This window comes from Onychostruthus taczanowskii, unplaced genomic scaffold (assembly GCF_017590055.1).
Source record: "Onychostruthus taczanowskii isolate IOZ18803 unplaced genomic scaffold, ASM1759005v1 scaffold66, whole genome shotgun sequence".
Classification (NCBI taxonomy): domain Eukaryota; kingdom Metazoa; phylum Chordata; class Aves; order Passeriformes; family Passeridae; genus Onychostruthus; species Onychostruthus taczanowskii.
The window spans coordinates 1828447-1850376 of NW_024504344.1; the positions used below are offsets into that span (position 1 = coordinate 1828447).

Here is a 21930-nt window from a genome sequence, read left to right on the forward strand (position 1 = left end):
AAAGCAATACATTAAATAAGTATGATAACTCTGATTCTGCTAAAGAGCACCTTCCCTGTTTTAAATACAGGAAGAAAAAAATAAGGGAAGACTCTGGGATTGTGTATTTAAGGGTAAAAAGTTACTATGCAGGAGAAATTGCAGTCAGAGGTGAGAAGTGGGACTATGAGAGAGGAGTAGTCCCAGTACAGAAGGAGGCTCAGGAGCTGCTCCAGGTGCCAGAGCAGATTCCCCTGCAGCCCCTGGTGCTCCCATGGAGAGGGAGCTGTGCCCCTGCAGCCCAGGGGGGTCCATGGGGAGCAGAGATCCCCCTGCAGCCCCTGCAGGACCCACACCAGAGCAGGTGGATGACTGAAGGAGGTTGTGCCCAGCCCCTGCTGGAGAAAACTCCTGGCAGGACCTGTGGACACATGGAGGGAGGAGCTGATGCCAGAGCAGGGGAAGAGTGTGAGGAGTCCTCCCCACTAGGAGGAAGGAGCAGCAGAGATGTGTGCTGAACTGAGCACAGCCCCCGTTTCTCACTGAGCTCACCAGTGCAGTGACACCTTGGAGAGTGACTGTCATCCAGGATGAAGGATGCTCCCAGTGATCCTTTGCAATGGAAAGAGAAGTGTTATGCTGGCCCGTGTGGACACAGGATGGGCTCAGAAAGCCACAGACAGAAGGTATTATACTCTGACAGGCAGGTAAAATATTTTTTTGAGCAGGCAACAAATGATATCCCCAGGTACAGAGTAGAGTCACAGTAAATTCTGTTACTTTCCACTTGCTTTGGAAAAGGAAAGTAACAGAATGGCGAAGGAAAATCACATTTTTGGTGTTCAACAGCTGCAACAGGAAGTTAGTTGAGTTGTTCAAGTGTGCCACTTGGAAGGGTTTACCATTTGCTACTAGAGCCCAGTTGTGTGTATGATTACATAAGATTTTCACAGAAAAAAAACCAGCTCCTTCAGTCTGCATAGCTTACGGTTATTATTCCCCATGACTTCCATTTGTTTGGGATTACACCGTCCATTACCCATTTATGTTTAGGCTGTAAAAGCAGAAACGTCTTGAGATTGCTGGGTAATGTCAACTAAACTCTGCCTGCTTGCACTTGTCACTCTCTAAGGACCCTACATAAGCCCAGAGCTTTATTTTTTTAGAAAGGAAGGTCACAGAAAGCAATAACAGATCTTCACAACATCAGCTACGAGGCCTGTTCACACTAATCACCACACACAATGCAAAAAAAGCAGCAAAACCAGGCAGCTTTCATGTAGTCACTAAGAACAAGAGAGTGATTTATCAGTGGTGGAAGAACAAGGTGTGTGATTGTTGTTCCTATTAAAGTGCTGGGAGATAGCAGCCATTCCCATCCTCTTCATCAAGGAGTCGGAAAATCAGGATCATTTATGCAGTGCAAATCCCCCACACTTTTCTCCATTAAAAGTCATTCAAACATCACCAATGCTTGTGCTGTTGGCAGCCAGAGCACTAGAGAACACCAGCTGTCAGTAGAGTTTAGATGCTGAAAAAAGGCAGAAAAGCACAAACATCCCTTTGCTTCCTTAAGGATCATCCCCAGCAGCATCCAGAGCATTCTCTTCACAATACAGTGCCAGAAAATGAGGGGGAAAAGGGTCCTACACAAAGTAAACCAAAATCTGGATATAAATCAGACATCACTATTCATATTCAGTAGTCCAAATTATTATAAAGTAGTTGAACTATATAAGAACCAAAAGGGAATTCATGGTTTACTGTGGAAGCTGACCTATAATTAATACTGACTTGCCAGAGAACCCCATCACATTTCCTGTAGTAAAATAATAGAATCACAACATCAGAGAATACTTTGGGTTAGAAGGGACCTTAAAGACCACCTAATTCCAAATCCTTGCCATAAGCAGTACTCCACTAGATCAGGCTGCTCAAAGCTGCACCCAGCCTGGCCTTGAACAGCGATCTGTTACAGAGTAGAACTGAGTAGGAGGCACAAAAATAAAGAAGCATGAAAGAAAACAATCTTAGTTTTTCATATCTATATGAAATTAGCATATTTAATATTCATATTAGAATAACTGAACCTATTCTAATTCTGCAGAAAGAAAAGCTCTACTTACTCTCACAGAGGCGCCTCCTCAGCTTCCCGCGAATTTTATCGATGGCGTTGTAATCAGAGACATGAAACACGTGAGCAGACTTGGGCTCTGAAGCAATCTCATCAAGTTCCTCTTTTAAGGCTTCTCCAACACCCACAGCAAAAATCCTAATCCCAGCCTGATGGGCTGCAGTGGCTGGATCCAAGACAAAATCCTGGCTCCTTCCATCCGTCAAAAGGATAGCCACTTTTTTAACAGTTCGATCACTAAGTCTCCCACCAGCTTCTTTGGAAAAACTGTGGGTGGTGATGTACCTGAGAGCATCTCCAGTGTTCGTGTTACCCCCATAATACTGGATCTGTCGTGCAGCCTCTTTGATCTCCTCACGGGTTTTGTACTTTCCCAGGTCGAACTCTGTGCTCGGACGATCGCTGTATCGCACCACCCCGACGCGGGTTTTGTCTGGGCCAATCTCAAAGGTTTCCACCAAATTAGACACCCACTGACGAACTTTCTCAAAATCTTCTTTTCCGACGCTGGAGGAGGCATCCAAGAGGAAGACAAGGTCATAGTGAACACTCTTGCAACCTGCAAGAGTGGCAGAACACATTGTTAAGGGGAGATGAATGCAGAGGAGCAGACATACCAAATCTTCCCTTGACACAGCTCCCTAGTGAGCAATTTGGAGGAGGCAGAAAACCCTCTCCTTATCCGGCAGAGGAAGGGCAGATTCCCAGCCCTTCTTCCTTGTGATTCACCTCCTCAGTTTCAGGACATCTAGAGAGCAGCACAGACTTCACTTTGAAATGCAAACCCTTTCCATTCCTCTGCTTCTAACTACTTCTGCTCAATCCTTCAGCTACACCCGCTGCATGAAGATATTTTCTCTGACTTCATTGCAGTGCCTTTGCTCAGGCAGTGCTCTGAAATGACCTGGGCAGATCAAAAGCCCTGTCCTGACCTTGCCTATGCCAATCCTGACCCTGAGTAATGAAGCTTTCATGTCCCCTCTTGCACTAATGTTATGATTAATTTATGCTTAGCTAGAAGCAGTTCTTTTTCCCAGCATGATATGTTGAGGTAGCAAGTCTATAACAAGATTATTTCAAATTTGAGGCTTTCTGCCACTGCCTGTTGACCAAAGGATGACTTACTGAATTTTGGAATGTGTTCCACAACAACAAAGGGCAGCTGCCTTGTGAGGGAAAAGTTCACTTACCCCCACAACCATCCCTTTGCCTCCAACCATGATATTTGCAATGTGAGGCCTGTATAATCCAAAACAAAAAGCTATTTTAATTGCAACTTGCTTGCCCTATATAATCCAGACTGGTTGCATATTTGTCAGACACTCACCAAAAAAAAAACCAAAACAAAACAAAAAAAAAAAAAAAACCCAACAAAAAAAACAACAAAAAAAAAACCCAACCAAACAAAAAAAAAAAAAAAAAAAAAAAAACCCAACCAAAAAAAAAAAAAAAAAAAAAGTAGATCACTTGTTTTTCAGTTGTTTCTGGATACATGCAAGTGAGGAAGCAGTAGGTCCATATATGTGCCACTGATGCCCAAGAGTTGTCAATATAATGCCCAAACTGGACAAAACGTATATAAATATGCTTATATTTATTTAAACCATTATTATAGAACATAGAGTTTTAAGACTGAAAGCTTCTCTACAAAGCCAGTTTGGTCACAGCTGCCAACCATTGCTTCTCCAGAAGTTCTTGTCTCACATTGTCTCAAAAAGTACAACTGCATGGTTGACCAGTAGTAAAGTTACATATTTCCTACTGAATTCCAACATTTGAACCTACATGAAAGTCACAAAATCTTCTCTCACACTCAGATTTTGACACAAATTAGCTCTGGCTTTTTTGCTCATCCCAGGGTTGTCACCCTGCCCAGAATGAAAGAATTCCACTACATCCCATGGCTCTGGAAAGGAGGGAGTGGATAGCTCAGCTACACAGAGAGGATTTGCCTTCAGAAGAGACTAAAAGCATTATAAAAGAGTAAGTCAGTGCTCAAGGCATTGCATGATGACCATGAGAGTGATTGGATGTACACCTGGGGTGTGGCAGGTGATGAGAAATGAGCATCACCTGCTGCTGTGTTGACCTCTGTAGCAGAGCACATCCCAGTACATCCCAGCTGGGCCTGTGGGAACAGCCTCTGCACACGGGTTGGGATCACACTGGGACCAGCCCATCCACAGGGGATCTCTTTGGAAACAATCTGTTGTTGTGGTTCAACCCCAGCTGGAAACTAGGCACCACACAGCCCCTCACTACTGCCCTCAGCAGGACTGGGGGGAAGAGAATTGGGAAGGTGAAAGGCGGAAAACTCATGGATTGAGAGAAGAAAGTTTAATCGATAAAATTAAAAAAAATTTAAAAAATTTTAAAAATACAATAAAATATGAAGTTGTAATTAAAAGCAAAATAACAAAGAGATATAAATAAAAGCCAAGAAAGAGGAGTGATGCAAATGAAAACAGTTGTTCACCACTAACTGAGTCACAGTCCCCAGGCAGGAGTCTTCAGCTGTGTCCCCTCAACAGCTTTATTTCTGAGCATGATATGGCTTGGGATATCCCTTTGGTCAGTTGGGGGCAGTTGTCCCATCTTTGCCCCCTCCCAATTTCTTGTGCTCCCCAACCTCCTGGCTGGTGGGAGGAGGAATAAAAAGGCCTTGGCTCCGTGTGAGCTCTGCTCAGCAGTAACAAAAACATCCCTGTGTCATCAGCACTGTTTCCAGCACAAATCCAAAGCACAGTCCCAGAGCAGCTACTGTGAGGAAAATTAACTGTATCCCAGCCAAAACCTGCATGTGGGACTGTGTTCCGTGATGGCATTTTGTGAGTGAGGGAGTGCTTGTCCACTAACTCCAGAGCAAGAAAAGTCTGTCTGGGGAAACTCTCTCGAAGGCAATCTGAGAGTGGAGATGATGGTTTATACCATTTTATCTTGTGGCATGCAAGTTACAGCTGTGTATATCAGCTGGGCCCTCAGTTGTGGTTCTGCTTGATTTTTGGAGAATATAAAAGGTAAAAATATTAACAGTAAAAGATAAGAAAGAAGCTTACACTTCCCTACCTTGCTTCCTTCCTAAATTCATTATTATATTAATCTATTCTGGCTGAAAGAATGTTAATTAGGTGAGACTAACTAGAGAGCAACACCCACAAGACCTTCCTGTTACTTATTTTAATGACTCTCAGCAGGTGAGACAACAGCAATTTCAAAACAAACAGAACAGACAGAATGAATCCTGTCTGTGTTCAAGGGCAATGAGCCTTAAAACAAGGGGGAGTTAAGGTTTAAAAAGCGATGCCTATTCAAGGCAGTATTGCAGGGAGGAAAAACATGGTCTTTCAGGATCATTATTTTTTTGGCGTTGGTAATTCTTTGCTTACAGACCTGGTGGCAGTGAGATGAAATGCTGCAGAAATGCTTTTAGTAAATATTAATCTGCATTTTCAGCACTCCAATGTCTACTGCTGGACAAAATTGACTGTTTTCCAAGAATGCCATAACAGTACTTTTTACTGGCAGAAACAATTCTGTTCATGTTAAGGGAATATGGAGATAACTCATAGAGAGCAAAATTTCAGTTTTGTAATTGCAGAAATGCTCTCTGGGAGCATGATTCAAGGAGCTGTGCTCATCTACTCAGACACTGAACCAACTGTTTTGCAATATTTCCTTTAAAAATAGTTCACAAAAAAGCCATAAACCCAAAATTATTTCAAGTAAGCACAGAATGAACATATAAATGGCTTCACTATATTCTGCCTGTGACAGGTCCAGAAGCAGGAAAAAAAAAGTGAGATTTCACTTTGTTTGGTTACTAAGTATTTATTTCTGGTAAACTTCACCCAAAAAAGCCATAGAGAGATCACATAAGAAAGCTGTAAAGAAGCTATTCCTTAAACTGAAAATGGTCTAAAAAAGTCTTTCCTTTCTTATAAATTACCCAAGCCCACAGAATAGCATCTTTCCTAGAAAAAGAGACAGAAAATCTCCATCTCAAAATGTCTTTGGACTCTTATGAAAAAATTGTGTGTGTCTACAACCATTTTTTCATTTGAGGTGTGGCATCACTGATGTCAGATAGCTCTTCTTGCTGCCACACAAAAACCAACGTGTCCTTGTCAAGGATCCCTGTAAGAACAGTCCCTCAGCTACTCCATCCTCTAATGCACTCATTGATATTTGGGGCAGGGTGTTCATGAGCCCAGGACAAAAGCTGTGCCAGAGACCATGCTAATAACCAGACAGGAGAGAAACATAGAATTCTAGAGTAATTTAGGTTGGAAAACTCCTTTAAGATCATGAAGTTCAACCATTAGCCCAACATTGTTAAGTCCATCACTAAACCATGTCCCTAAGCACGACATCAATGTATCCTTCAAATGTCTGGAATCAAGGGAGGGTATGAACAGTGCTCTGGCCCTGTTTAGCTCATAGGAAAGCCCCAGCCAGGCAGAAGATTCATAAGGTCTCATCTGACACCCACAGGAGACGATGGAAGAAGTGATCTCCATGCCAGTGTGGGGTAGAGGGAGCATATCCAGAGCAAACTGTGGTGAGTTGCTCCTCTTGCTTTGGGTAGCTGAGCTAAACTTTCTAAGCCTGCAGCAGAACCAAAGACCCCAGGTAAATCACAGCCTTGACCCCTGAGCTTTCTCCATCCCTAAGGTCTGTTTTACGTATATCCAGCAGTAAATGTCTTGGGTTGTTTATAGATTTCCTCCTAGAACCGATGGCTTCCCAGCCATGGGAGAGCCCAGCAGCTCCAGGGCGTGAGGCAGCGAAGGGAACGCGTACCTGCTCTTTGTGCCTCGGTTCTGTCCCTGCTGAGCACCAACGTGAGAAGAACCAAGAGATGGGGCACACGGCATCTTCCCACCATGGGCGTATCCATATCTCCTTTCTCACATCAGCTCGTCTTTTCTCCGCGGTGCGAAGCTTGCTCAAAATCCAACCCGCAGCCTGGAAAGGGAAATAAAGAGCGAGTGTTATCTCACAGCAGCACAAACAGCAGTAATGATGCAAGTCATGAGAGCAGCGTTTTGGAGAGTCGCCTCTTCTGCCTGTCATTTTACTTGACTAGACATAAACTGCTCAGACAAAGAGGCAGGAGTTCACCTACTTTTCAAAAGCTATACTCGTTCACTGGCTCTATTCACTGTGAAGCAGCTGAATGGAAACAGGAGAGAGATTACCAGATTATTATACTTTAATTGAGCCCACTGCCAACTACACAATCAGCGCACTGGAGTGGAAACCATTCCTGACCTGGCCCTCCCACGCATTCATCATTAGGAGATACACAACACAGAGCCCAGATACAAACCACTACAAATCACACACACAACCCGTTGCCACTTCACCCATCACTGCTTTCAGTTCTGGAGGCCCAAAAATGACAAATGCTAAAAATACACCACTGCTTTCATGTATGTATTTGTTGCCATCAGTTTTTCTCTATAGGAGTGAACTCAGCAGTTTCGAAACATGTCTTTCCACTATTTAGCTTAAAGATGTGCAAAAGCTCTGGGTTATCTTCAATATAAGGTCTTTAGTTTGGGTTGACTTTGAGTGGAGTCACTGAAGTCAGGTGTTGTAAGAAGCCAGGCAAAGTGGCTGGGCTGTTAAAAGTTAAGCTGTGTTTTCTAACACTAGATCAACACTTAAAAAAAAATCTGTTATTGCTCTTGTTTTATTATTTTTTATTATATCATAAAGTCAATGCAGTTTGATCTACTATTTGCACACCCAGAAGGTGTGCAGCTTCCACTCTGCAGCTTTCACTGCCTGAGGCATTATTTTCAAAAACTTTTTCCCATCTCCTGATTCTTTCTTATCCTCTTAAGGATTCTAATGATTTCTTTGTCCATTTTCTTGGGGAAGTTCTTCCTTCTCAGTCTTTTAACATGCACGTCTGCTTCTCACTGTTGATAGCTGGGTAGAAGTCATGAAGGGGACACTGTCTGATGTAGTTCACTGCTGCAGAGTCAATTATGCCTTCTAGGGTATTTCTTTTCAAAGCAATAAGGTTCTGTGGGAATCACAGACAGGAAGAATGGTGGCGTCAGCATTTGTTCAAAACCCGTTTTGATCAGTCAGATGTTGGGCCTATCTCTACCATGTATCTCAGCATGTTGTGCTGGTTTAGGAAATTAAAAAGGGGAAAAAAACTTTATGAAGTTGTCAAGATGTCGCTATAAATCCTTATCCCCACAAAAAATACAGGCTCTTTCCAAAAGATAAAAACCAGGTTATTTTCAGAAGTCTATATCACATGCAGACAAGGAGAAAAGCAATACATATAATAAACCCTTCACTGTAAATAAAATTTGGAAGTATCTGCCAGCAGTGGAACATAAATACAAGAAAGATTTTTTAAAAAATCATATTTATTCATGTACCAACCCTAAATAAGGACACAATCAGGTGCTGTAGTTTACACCTCAGCCAGACGGTGTCCCTACCAGACAGTGAGGTGTTCAGGTTTGAGCCAGCTGGAAAAGGCTGCAGGGTAAAAAAGGCATGAAAATACCACTGTGCCCTACAGGAGTTAGAATTTCCTTCTAAATAAGCATGTTATTGAAATACCAATCAGGCAGCTGCCTGCAGAGGGATCAGGACAGGCATGACTTTAAATATCTGTGGGAGCCTTCAGCCCAAGGTTTTTACTCCCCTGGATTTTTTTTAGGAAACATTGTTTTTGGGTGCAATTGATGGGACAGCAGGATCGTGGCAGCAGCAAGAGCTGGGAAACCAGATCTGCCAATAGACATCCTGCACTTCCAGTGCCGGGCTCAAAACGTCCTTGCTCCGTATCTGGGCTTGCACGGCTGTGAAGTTTTATAAATACATTCTTAAAAACAGTCTTGGCCAGCTGCTAACCCACACGAGGCCAGGATAAAAGGAGCAGGGCACCAGCTGGTGTCAGTCAGCAGAACAGCTCAGGCTCCATGAGCAGCAGATGCAGCTTGGTGGATGGGCTCACGGGCACAAGTGGGATTCCACCCCAGCAGAAGGACTTCCTCCACGCCAGGCCTCAGGGCTCTGTCTCTAAGGCCTCATTCATCTCCCCTCCTTGCCAAAACCCTTCAAGGACTCATTTCTGCATTTGGAGTGCTGCAAGGTGTCTCAGAACAGCCATTTAGGCTAAAAATAGTTGGGGGGGAAGCCACAAATCAAATCAGAACATCTGCTTAAAATCTATAATCATAACTTGTGGTGGCTTTAATACACATTTATAGTTCAATATTATTCTTGCATTCAAGCCAAAGTATATAATTTTGTCCACTTTTATAGCACAAAGAATTGAACCAAGTCTCTTAACTTGCAGCTACTTTATGTACAAATATACCAGTGACAGAAAATTGCCCCTTTCACATCAATGGGACTCATGTCATGGCAATGAAGTCTTCAGAGGTGTTATAAGAAAAGCTGGAAATAAAATATTTTTAGCTATGGCTTTTCCACGCTTGTTTCTTTCCCACCTCAGTCAGCCACTTTGAGACTGAGCCCAGTTTGAAATTGCAGCAGCTGATCACTATTTATTTCCCTTTCTAGGGGAAAAGTTCAAAAAGGAGCCAAAATTGAGACAGTTTAGTTTTCAGAGTGATCCAAGACTAAGAAATTCTCTCTATTTAACCCTATTTCCAAATGGCTAACATGGATTTTTTTTAATTACTATTATTTTTAGTTCAGCCTATCATGTGGGAGTAATTTTGCTCAAAGAGGCCTAAGTCAATGTACATCATTTAAAAATATCTCCCATTTTCTTTTTATTTCACAAACATCACTTTGGGATTCCCTTGTGACACATTAAGGGATATTGCAAAAAGAACTGACAAATCCTGTCACGTCCGAGTTTATTACTGAGCTGTGGACTCTGTGTCTGTCTTTTTAATAGTTTAAGGGGGAAAAGGGAGTGAATACTTCTGGCTACATGCAAACATGATGTGGGAATGGCATTCTGGCTGGGAAGTCAGTGAATGTTAGAGTGAGCTCTCTACACTCAAAATACAGGCACAGCATAAAGCTATTCATACCATCTCACAGCTGAACAAACAATATGCAAAAGATAGGCATGAGTTCTATATAACTTTCAGCTTCAGAATGGCTTTTTGGGGGGGTTAGTGTAGAGCTTTAGGTCAGTTAGAATCCATGGTAAGGTCTCTCTAGTTTTGAACAATAAGTAAATACTCTTTGGGGAATGCAGGGCAATAAACATAGATTAAAAAAAAGAGCCAAAGGAGAACTTGGATTTCTCATCTCAACACTGCAATTCAGAAAACAAGGATGAAAAATGTTCTTGTGCAAAATGAGAAGAAAAATTGCTTGTTTAGGAGTGGCATCTTGAAAAAATAAAAGGAAAGACATAGAAGGGGCAGACACAGAGAATGTGGCAGAGAAGAAAACTTCATGACAATTCTGGGATTAACAATTTGCACTGGCTCTGGATATACCCAATCTCAGCCTCTCCAGACACTGCTCTTCTGTCCTGGTTTGAGAGATGCCACAAACAGCAAAACCCATGTGAGTGAGAGATGGAAAAACACAGAACACTTTCTCTGATCTCCTTCATTCTTCAGAAGAGTGATTCAGCCACAAATATTCATAAAACAAAACAAAATAAAGCTGGAGTCACAGTAAAATGAGCATTTCAGGAGTGTAATTTAATAAAACTTTTTCTACTTCATGTGTGCAAAAGTTCAAAGACCCAACAGGGACAGGACAAAGACCACTGAATCAAGGCTGAATGTTAAAAGTATGCCCAGTTATGTGCTTTAGACTCCTCATTAAAATATTCAAGCTCTTACTTGCATTTTACTAAATTATACCACTGAATTGTTTGTCTTACTGTTAAATTCAAGGGGGGCTGATTCTATTATTGTGCTTGATTTCATCCATTCGTCTGCTGCCACTGAACATCACCATATGCCATATAAATGTTGTAACTATGCTGGCATTCATAATGTGATTTTAAATGTCTTTGGTATGCTCCTCTGAAGAAGAGGTTAGCTGGGGGTGAAAAAGACAGTGTCCAATTATACAGCTTTTCACACACACACACAAAAAGAAAAACAAATATAAAACCCAGCACACTAATACATCTGACATCTTAGTAGAGTCAGCTTGTTGATTGTGCCTCTTCCAACTACTGAACTAAGCAATTTAATTATCTAAATTATTGCTGATATGAGCAGGAAGCCAACTGTATAAAAGAGAGATGGGACTTTCTTCCCTGCTGATCATCCCATGGGTTGTATATCTTTGTTCAATGATTTTTAAAGAAATTATCCGATGGCATTTCTGGAAGATGTGCATCTTCCCAGGCCTGATCCAAAGCCAACTGCAGTTAATGAAAAGAGGGACATTGATTTCAGTGGACATTGTTTAAAAACCCATGTGAATAATAGAGCAGAAAATTCTCTGCCAACCCAGACCTATTCCTGAGGTGCTTTGCTCAACTACAACTGAGACAAAGTCTGCTGAAATCAAGGAGGAGAGTGTCAACAGACCCACAGTATGCTGGATGAAGCCATTCATGCACCCTGCTAGCAAAAACTCTTCAACATCTGCTCTAAGTGCTGGTGAGGCTGCAGGGAGTGGGACATTTCTTCTCTTCATTTGCAATGATAGAATCACAGAATTGTTTGGGTTGGAAGGGATCTTCAAGATGATCTCGTTCCAAGCCATGCCATGTGCAGAGACAACTTCCACTAGACCAGGATGCTCAGAGATCCATCCAGCCTGGCCTTGAACACTTCCAGGGATGGGGCATCCACAGCTTCCCTGGGCTACATCACATTTTAAGAGCAACTCCTATCCCAGTCCCTAAAAAACTGATCAGATGCAGAGTGATGGTTAACATGAATGTGAGCCAAAGCAGTTTTTCAGCTTTATGGGAGATGAAATAGGGCAGTGGGAAAGATCAGCAGACCATTCCATCCCATCGATTTGTTTGCCTTTGCTGAACTCTATTACTGCCCTGAAGTACTTGGTGCTGGAACTGCCCAGGCCCATGAATGATTAATATTGCTGCAGTTGGAAGTGTTTGATTGTGTGAGAAATAAAGTACATACTGATAATTTAGGAGGGGAAAAATAATACATGGCTGTTCCCTAAGTGATAGGTACCTGTCCAGGAGATACAACAAAACAGGAGTTGAGTGGAAAAAATATCCTAAAAAGGAACGTAGCCAAGAGTCCTAGAGGGCCATGAAGCATGCTCCAAGGATTAACTCAACATGGGCATTTCCTAATTTGCAGCCTCAGGAATGTTCCTTTAACCTCTGTGGTGCTGCATGTGCACACACAAGGAGCCCTGAGGGAAGGTCAGAATTAGAATACAGCTACTCTTGACTCCTTAACCTATGCTTGGATCAGGCATTCCACAAATTGACCCCTCATAAATGCATTTACCACAGACACTTTAAAACAAGCCCTTACTGGTTGTCTGCCAAATCCCTGCTATTCTAAAACATCCTCACTGCTAGAAGAGGACTTTGCAGTGTATTTTTGCCTGCTGCAGCCATGCAGTGTCTGCAGGCTGAAACCTTGATGCAATATTCCCAAGTATAACTTTTCTGTGTTTTGCCCAGAGGAAGTAACTCCAGATTTAAATTGTACTCTTGCATATCAAGCTTAGAAATATTTCTACTTATTGTCTAAGAAAACCCCAAGGTAACATGCAATCAAAATCTGTGACTTTAGTTTTGGCATCACTGACCAGGCTGTCAGGAAAATCTCCACTGCTCCCTATGAATGCATGTGTTTATGGACCAGCCAAGTCCATAAAGGGTGACCCCCTTCTCACTGCAGCCAACAAGGAGTTTGAATTTAAAAATAAGTTCTACATCTAAGAGGCTGGTTCTGTATAAAACACAGTTCCTCAAGCATCTTGGCAAGACTTACTGAAATAGTTATCAAGGAAAAGACCCATGGGAAGTGTTTCAGAGTTGGAAGGGATTAGAAGAGCTGATAAGGAGAAGCTGATAAGGGGAGGCTTTGCACATCTGATCTGGGAAAACAATGCCTGAAAATAGAGTTTGCCCAAGAACCAGGCACCAGCACCTGTAGCACTTGTACTGACAGCTTCTCTCACTGGCAAAGGCATGAAGATTACTTTGAACTGGAAAGTGAAGCATTAGTTCAATACTTCTAGATGCTTTAAAAAAATGTATAGCAAAGTAGCTTCTCATGGCTGCATTTTATTTGAACTTTTTCCCATTTTTTTCAATAATTTTTTCCCTTTAATTGTTACTAACTTTCCCCTGCAAAGCTGTAGCCTGCACCTCTATAGCATGGACCAGGGAACTAGCAACAGAATGTGATGCTCAGAGGTCAGTTGACTTGTCATAATCTCATTTGCATTATCCTCTTCTACCCCCAAAAGATTCTCGAGTATATAATTCAAGTCACATAGATTGCAAGTCAATTACAAAACATGTTGGTCAATATTCTGCCTCTGCAGTGGCTCATCTTCTGGGATGCAAATTTACTTGAATCTTCTGGGTATTAACACAATAATATTATTAGATACATAAAAATTTAGGAATGCTCTTGGAAGAAAACACACTCCAAACTACATTACCAAGTAGCAGGTGCACAGCTCACCCACCCTAATAATGACTGTATTGCACAAGGCTAAGTTAAAAAACTTTGCCCATGCTTTTTTTTGTCTTTTATACCTAGCCTTTTTTTCTTCTTTTTTACCTAGAAATGTCTCTCATGTTGTTGCTGAAGCAGGGTTTGAAGCATGCAGACCTGCTGGAGATGGAAAATCCATCACCTGAAGACAATACAAAGCACACTGGCTGTTTGGAGTGATAAATAACATTATTCCTAGAGCTTCATACATTTAAATTAACCTCCACATCTGTCTGCAGGGTGTCCAGATTAAAGAGGAGTGATACAAGCAAGACAAAGACCAAAATGATCTCCAGAAAAATTATGGTAGGATCAGTTTGTGATGGAGTGGAAAATCCTGAGATTTTTTTCCTCAGTACTGCATGTTCAAACTCTCCTTAGTGCAGTATGTGTGGAACATGTTGATTTTGTACAGGGTCACAGAACATCAGTCCTTTGGCCTAAGCCCTGTAAACCTGTACTGGCAAAGTCCTACAAATCCCATTTCCTCTCAAGCAGAGGCCAAACTGTTCCAACCTACATTAGCTATTAGGAAGAAGACTTTAACACTGAGCCCCTGAAGGCTATTCAATATGAGAGTACTCTACTCTTACAGGGCCAATTTCCTGCTTTTTATATCCTCATGGAAGTTCTTACAGCTCTTGGAATGAAATTTAATATTTTCTTTTTTAGTACAGTCAAGGATTATGTCAGTAAAAAGACCCATATGTAATGGCTTTATATAGTTAGAAAGCAGAGCTGGAGCAAGGAATCAGGATGGGGTAACAGCCTAAATCTATTTGGAAAATAGACAACATACTTTCTAACAAAGAGGAGCCTGGTGAACGCATTTCCCAGAACTCTTAACTGGGGCAAGGAAGAATTGCTCTGCATTCCTTGCTCTACCCCTTGTGATAATGGCCTGGATAACCAGAATCCCTACAAACTCCAGAAATGAGCTCATACCCATTGTCTGTCACTCTCAGGGTTATTAACAGGGCCATGCTAATTGGATGTGTACCGCACACTCACCTACCACTTCCCAACATTCCTGCTGAACTATCCAAATGACAGAAAAATTCCCAAATAAAGGAATGTGAATGCCTCCTTCTTGAACCACGTGTGTGAGTTCCTCCTCCATGTGTTCCAAAAAGATGATGGATATCTAATGTAATGAAAGTTTGTTCAGAAACAACAAGTGCATTTGATTAAGAGATTTAGTTCTGCAGAGCCTTTCCATGGTATAATTTGCAGGGTCTTGACCTTTGTAATGAAACCCAGAACTCTACTGTGGACACCAACACACCAGCAAAAGTAAAAGATCTGTGAATAAAGGCCATGAAAATAAGAGGTATCTGTCATTACTTGTGGAGGTACAGATAGCAGGGTTGCATCTTCAGCTCTGAACCTTTCCCTCTCCATCCAGCACTCCCAGATTTTTTATCCACTGCCTGAAACCCACCCAAGATGAGAATCTCCATGCTCTCTTTCACTGAGGACAAGCACAGCCATTTCTATTTTAAAACACTGGAGTGAAAAAGGACAATTGGACAGGTATAGGCAGCTTGCAGGAAACTCTTCTCTCCAGGTGTTTTAGAAACAGGCCAGTCTTTACTTCTTTGTTGCAGCAGGGCCCCAGGGTAGAAAGCCATTCACAGTTGACATTGCAACAAAAGCATTTTGAGAACTGACCCAAAACAAAAGGTGGTACTGGAACTGATGTAGGATTACCAATTAATTTCTCATAATTGTACAACTCAAATCTTTTAAGGCAGGGGCAAATCTTGGAAGCCCCAACAGCAGAACCCTAAGGTTAGACACCTTACCCAGCTTAGGCGTCTGCAGAGTGGGGAGGTTGTGTGGAGAATTTAAGACTAAAAATCTTGGAAGTGACTGCCTCCAGTCTCTTTTTGGTTCTGACCTGAAAGGTTTCTCTTTCTTATGATAGTAGCTGGGCTAAGAGGAGGCAGGAAGAATCATCTCCTCTGACCACAAAGTTCTGCATTGTGAATATCTTCACCATCAACACAGACTGCTGTAAAAAGAGAGAAGTAAGAAGCATGGCCTCAGTGCAGGACAGTTTTGAGTGAAGACAAGTTGGATCTTTGGTGTGCCGCCATGATATTTTCTGAAAAATCCTTTTGCCAGGATTTTCTCCTGAGAAGCTGAGGAGCCTCAGGAAAGAAATGTAAACAATAACTATCTGCTGCTGTTGAATGCAAGAGGTGCATCTTCGATTGGTCCATGTGGATTGTTTTCACTGGATGACCAATCAGAGCCACCTGTGCCGAGGCTGTGAGCAGTCACAAGAGTTTGTTATGACTCCATTCCTTTTCTTTCTAGCCTTCTGATGGATCCTTTTCTCTCTATTCTTTTTAGTATAGTTTTAATATAGCATTTTAATATAATATTATATCATAATATAATAAACCAGCCTTCTGAAACATGGAGTCAAGATTCTCATCTCCTCCCTCGTCCTGGGAGTCTCGAACACAACCGTATTGGTGTCTCAGCCATCTCTGCCCACCACCATGGCCACCATCAGCATGGGACAGGCAGGTGTGGGGAAAACATGGGAGTCAAGCAGAAGCAGAGTTTATGAAGTGTCAGGGATCCTAAGTCCAAGACTAAGATAAAAACCATGCTTTACCCCTCTCAATTTCTGAATGTGACACTCAGGAAATCACTGACTGTGAATCCTTCTGTGATTTCACCATGATCCCAGAAGAAGGAGACCTGCAGGAAAGTTCTGCTTTGTCACTTTTATTGTCATTTCTGCCTCCAGGGCTGTGAGTAAGATGGAAAACTAAATAAGATGGGATGGATGAATGGATGAATAAGATGAAGGGATCGGGAGCAGTCCTGTCAAGAAGGAATTGAGGGTGCTGGTGCATAAGAAGATGAGACAGCAATGTGCACTTGCAGCTTAAAAATTCAACCATATCCTGGTCTGCATCAAAAGCAGAGTGGCCAGCAGGCCAAGGGAGGTGATTCTGTCCTCTACTCCACTCTCATGAGACCCCACTTAGAGCAACAGTAGAAGGACACTGACCTGTAGGAGCACATCCCTAGGAGGCCACAAAGAGGATTAGAGGGATGGAAAGCCTCTCCTGTGAGGAAAGGCTGAGATAATTGGAATTGTTCAGCCTGGAAAAGAAAGAATGCTCTAGGAAGACATTATAGCAGCCTCCCAGCACCTAAAGAGCTGAAGGGGGGTTTTTGTCAAGGATAATGTAGTGCTAGAACAAGGGATAATTGGATATTAGGGAAAAATTCTTTACTTTGACAGTGGTGAAGCACTGGCACAGGTTGCCCAAAGAAGTTGTGGATATCCTATCCCTGGAAGTGTTCAAGGCCAGGTTGGATGTAGTTTGGAGCAATCTGGTCTAGTGGAAGTGTCCCTGCCCATGGCAAGGAGGTCAGGACTAGGTGATCTTGAAGGAACCCTCCAACCCAAACCATTTTATGATTCTGTAAAAACAGAAGATGATCTGAAGACACTGAAGAGAAGTATAGCAAATAAGGGTCTGACAGCTGTAAATTTAACAGAAAAAGATGTAGCTGGAGAAAACATGTAAGTTATCCCTAGTTTCTTACAGGAAGGGCTCTCTTCAGCACTGCCACTCACACAGAAAGGATAAGATATAAAAGCTTGTGCTCTACAGCCCACACACAGCTCTTATGTCAGGCAGCTGACAGAGGCAAGAGGGAGCTTATCACTTAGGAGCTGATAAGAGAGGTGCAGCTACCCCTGAAGCACAGCTGGGTCTGCCTGTCTGTGCTTATGGCAAGGGATGTGACAGCGTCAGATCAATAATTCTGATGTTGGCTGGAAGGGTTTTGGGCCATTTCAGCTCTCACCCTGTCCCATCTTCTCCACTCTGCTTCCTTCCTTGTCATTCTTCATGCAAGTTTCAGAAACAGCAGTGAAAGAGAAAGCAAAAAGGGAATGGGTGACGAAAGAAAAAAGGGAATTTACAGATCACATGAATGAAACATCACAATCAGGTCTTTCTAACATTATCATTCCTTCGTATTTAAAATTTTCACAATTAACTGTAGGAGGAAGTGCCTCATATTGTCTCAAAAAGACCTGAAACTGCAAAAAAGTACTTAATTCCTTTTCCCCTACCTCTTTATATGCAATATCCTGAATTTTTATCTTAAAAGAAGAGAGAGCTATTGCATAGATAATATAGGTATCAAAGATTTTATTTGATAGTTGGGGAGAGGATATTTTGAAATGGATAAGGACATAGAGTGTTTTCAGGAAAATCATAACAAAATAAAAATTAGAAAATTTGGTGGAGGAGAAAGGACATGGAAAGGTTTTAGAAATGGAAAAAGAGATACCTACTTGGCCAGCAGTGCTAGAACTTAAATTAAATCTGTGCGATCCTGGACTGTAAAGGTTAGTTTCAAATGGTCTTACACTATACTCTTTTTCTTAAGACATAGCAAAGCTCTGGTTGGGATTTATCTCAATTAAGTTTAGGCTGTAGGTGTCTAAGCTAACATTTTATGTGGTTTTATACTAAGCTCCTTTCAAGTTCATGAAGAGAAAAGAAAAAAAAAAAGAAAAAAAAAAAAGAAAAGAAAGAAAAAAATCCATACCCGGATTGATTTTATCTCTTTCTCATGAGGAAGAGTAAAATAAATTAACGACTCACAAGAAGTGATTATTTTCCCCAGACACAATAAAAGAAGCTTAGACAAAGAGCAAAGATTTAGATATTGGTGTTCCAACAGATACCAATATTTCAGCAGATGTCTGTCTGATCAAGGTGACATAAGAAATTCAGCCAAAAGCAGCAACAGCTAAAGATGGTAAAGGTAATGATAGGAAACTTTATCAATTTCATAGGCAGAGGAGGAATAGACTTGAGTGCAAATTCCTTGCCCAATGGAGAACAGAAGAAGCACAACTTGACTTCTAAACAGAATCTCCCCTTCCTGAATGATGAAATTGTCCAAGAAAAGCAGGTTTGGGAAGAAGAACCAAAATGGAGCTAGGAAAAGCAATGTCTTTTTGAACTTTAACACTAGTTTCCACAGGGAGAGCTTAAGAACATTCTGTGCAGAGTTCAGTCTTGTTTCTGGGTGAATTATAACAGATATGGGAACCAAAACTGCAGGGCACTTTTGGATTGCCTAAAATTCTTAAACTTCACTCTGAGTTTTCTCTGTCCATGAATTGGATTGGATGCAGCCAGTCCTGAGGCTCAACTGACCCAAATGCCAGCAGGTGATTCTCTGCCCTCATCGACTGCAGGGAGGCTCAGGAGCCCTCACCAGAAAAACAAAGGGTACAAAAAGACCCTGAGCACTTTGGCCTTTCTGCATCTGTTTTGGCACTAGACTTCCTGCTCCACTCAGCAGCAAGAAGGTACTTTGCTTTCTTTTCCTTTTGATGCCAAGGAAAATACTGAAGTACTAATGCATTGCCATGGGCAGATATGCACATGAATTGACATCATGTTCAGATAAGCAAATATTTCCAACGCAGTTGCTGTCTGAAGAGTAACTGCTTTAATCTATCTGTTGCCAAATTTAAAAAAAAAAAAAAGAAAAAGAAAAATATGAGATTGTGTTTGTTTTGCTGATTTGCCGTTGTTAGCAAGACTGACAGCCTGTTCTTTAAGAGATAAAACAGGTGTTCTAAGTTGTTTTCAGTAGATACACATGAGATCTAATTTGATGTGTGAAAGTTTGTCATATTCATGTCATGTATTCAGAGACCAACACTTATTTATAAATTAGTACAACTGAAAGAGACAATAATGTGCAGTCTAATCTCCCAGCCAACATAAATCCAACATTATTCTTAACAATCCCAGTATATCATCTATACCTTGTTCAAAGTTGCAGTACTTTTCCTGATCTATAGAACCATTGGTTTTGATTTATTACACAGAACATTCCCTCACTAGGACTAGAAAGCTGCTTGAGTGCTCAGCTACCATCATCAGCTACCTGATGCAATTGATCTCTAAAATGAATTCATTCCTCTTCTGTTTGCAGTGTCGTGTTTTAATCTGAAACCCTTCCCTGACTTCTTGGGGCCCAGAACAAGTTGCTCGACTGGTGGTTAATCATGAAAGAATTTTAATTTTTTCTGTACTAAGGTAAACGTGAAAGGCCACAATGATATTAGCTGTTTCTTGGCCTAAAAATAATCCCTAACATAGAAATGATTAGAAATTAAATAACACATTAGTTCAGCTGCATCAACAATGTTTCACTTGTACAATAAAGAGAAAAAGAAAATAAAAATTTTCAAGCTCCTTGCCTTCTTCTGCTTTGAACAGAAACTGAAAACACAGCTGGTGCTTAACAGTGCCTGGTTAAATGGAGAAAAACTAAATACAAGATGATACCGAATCCTCAAACTGAGAAAAACTTTTGTACAACTATACGTCAAGTACCTCAAGAAGTTCTGCACAAAACCTTGCTGGTAGCTATAGCAACTGCATTCACTGTATTTTTTCTGGGAAACACTTTTGAAAGCTAGGTAAGGAAGTGTATTTTTCAGCTGTTATCTTGTATCCAGGGTTTTTGGTGCACTCCTGCTCCCTATTCAACCTCCACACCCCCTCTTCCACCTGGCATGCACGGCATGTGGGTTGCTGGGGTTACTCCCAAATTCAGGGAAGGAATTTTCTTTCAAAAAATTCAGCAGGCTTAAATGTAAGCTGCTGAACTGTGGCTTTCATTTCCAGTGAAGTTCCATGCCAGCACAAATACTTACATCTCTCAGGCAAATCGGACATCCAAGAGAATTACACGGTGAGCAATAACTGCCCCAAAATAGTATAACAGGGAGGGGAAAGGAAATAATCTATAAGAACCCTAATTTGCTAGGCCTGGAGAGATATATTTTTACAAAGGCATGCAATGACAGGACAAGGGGGTATGGCTGTAAGCTGAAGGAGGGTAGATTTAGATCAGATATTAGGAAGAAATTCTTCCCTGGGAGGGTGGTGAGGCCCTGGCTCAGGCAGCCCAGAGAAGCTGTGGCTGCCCCATCCCTGGGAGTGTTCCAGCTTGGATGGGGCTTTGAGCATTCTGGTCTAGTGGAAGGTGTCCCTGCCCAGGGCAGGGGATTGCAAAGAGAGGACTTTGAAGGTCTCTTCCAACCCAAACCACTCTGGTATTCTATGGTTTGCTGCATGGGAATTCTGGTCTTTCTGTATTTACTCACTAGCAAGTGCTGTGGAGCTACAAAACTTCACCATTACATGGGGTATGAAAGCTTTGGAGAGCCACTCTACTTAATTGATCTCACATAAATGATGTCTTTCCATGGCACAGTCTTCTCTGTAAGACTGGCATCATGCAGTACAAGGGACAGGTTTGAAATTTATCTGTTGAAAGGGATTTCCCCACCTTTGAAATGTCTGTGTGAGACAGATGAGAGCACTGCTGGGTCCCTGTATTACAACCAACCCTCTGAGCAAAGACTGGTCTGGGCTTAGCTCTTCTCTCTGGTGCTCCCATCCACATGAACCATTCTCTCAGAACCAAGACTGAGAGAGAACAGCTCTATCTCCTCACACTTGGCCTCCCCTTTGAGAAGGCAGAATTTTATTTCCCTCTGAGGTGTACGAGACAAAAGATTGAGAGCATAATGCAGGTCTTCAGTCTTTATACTGAGCTTCCACTTCTGAAGTTTCTGGAAAAATGTTTACTGCAGCAAGTTGAAAAGCATATCCTGCCTCACACCCCAAGTCTCTTCTCACTGACAACAGGTCACTTCTTGCTTTTCCACACCACTGCGTTAGTTTGATGTATTGATTCATTTATTCACATGAAGCAGCTTGTCTACCTTGCCTGTAACTACACTATGAAAAGTTTACCATGGAAAACAAAACAATATGCACAAATAAATCCTTCATAGACCATTAGATTTTTTTCCATAAGATTTGCTTTGGGATGCTATTCATAAAAACCAGTCTATTACTTTTCTAGAGTATTCAGTTATATCCACAGGAATGCCAGTGGATATCCATAAGACCACAGCTTTCCCTGTTTTTGTGTACTTCATGAGTAAATTCCTTGTAAGGTTCAAAGTATTAAAAGATATAAATAGTATTAAAATCTATAATAAAAGTTTCACTACTAAAACTTTTGATGTCCACCATAGTCTAGAACAGATTTGCAATTCAGGGCAACAGAAACACTATGTCACACGTT

The 21930-nt window shown here is 41.6% G+C and overlaps 1 protein-coding gene across 1 annotated transcript in view; it reads right to left on the reverse strand.

Annotated features, from left to right (window-relative positions):
- Nucleotides 1-21930, reverse strand: part of COL22A1 (collagen type XXII alpha 1 chain) — a 228447-nt gene that overhangs the window by 193857 nt on the left and 12660 nt on the right. The window contains exons 2-3 of the mRNA XM_041420805.1: nucleotides 6914-7078; nucleotides 2106-2672 (exon numbers count right to left, since the gene is read on the reverse strand). Of these exons, the coding sequence (XP_041276739.1) occupies nucleotides 2106-2672; nucleotides 6914-7010 (664 nt within the window). The 5' untranslated portion in view covers nucleotides 7011-7078. The remainder of the gene's footprint in view (nucleotides 1-2105; nucleotides 2673-6913; nucleotides 7079-21930) is intronic.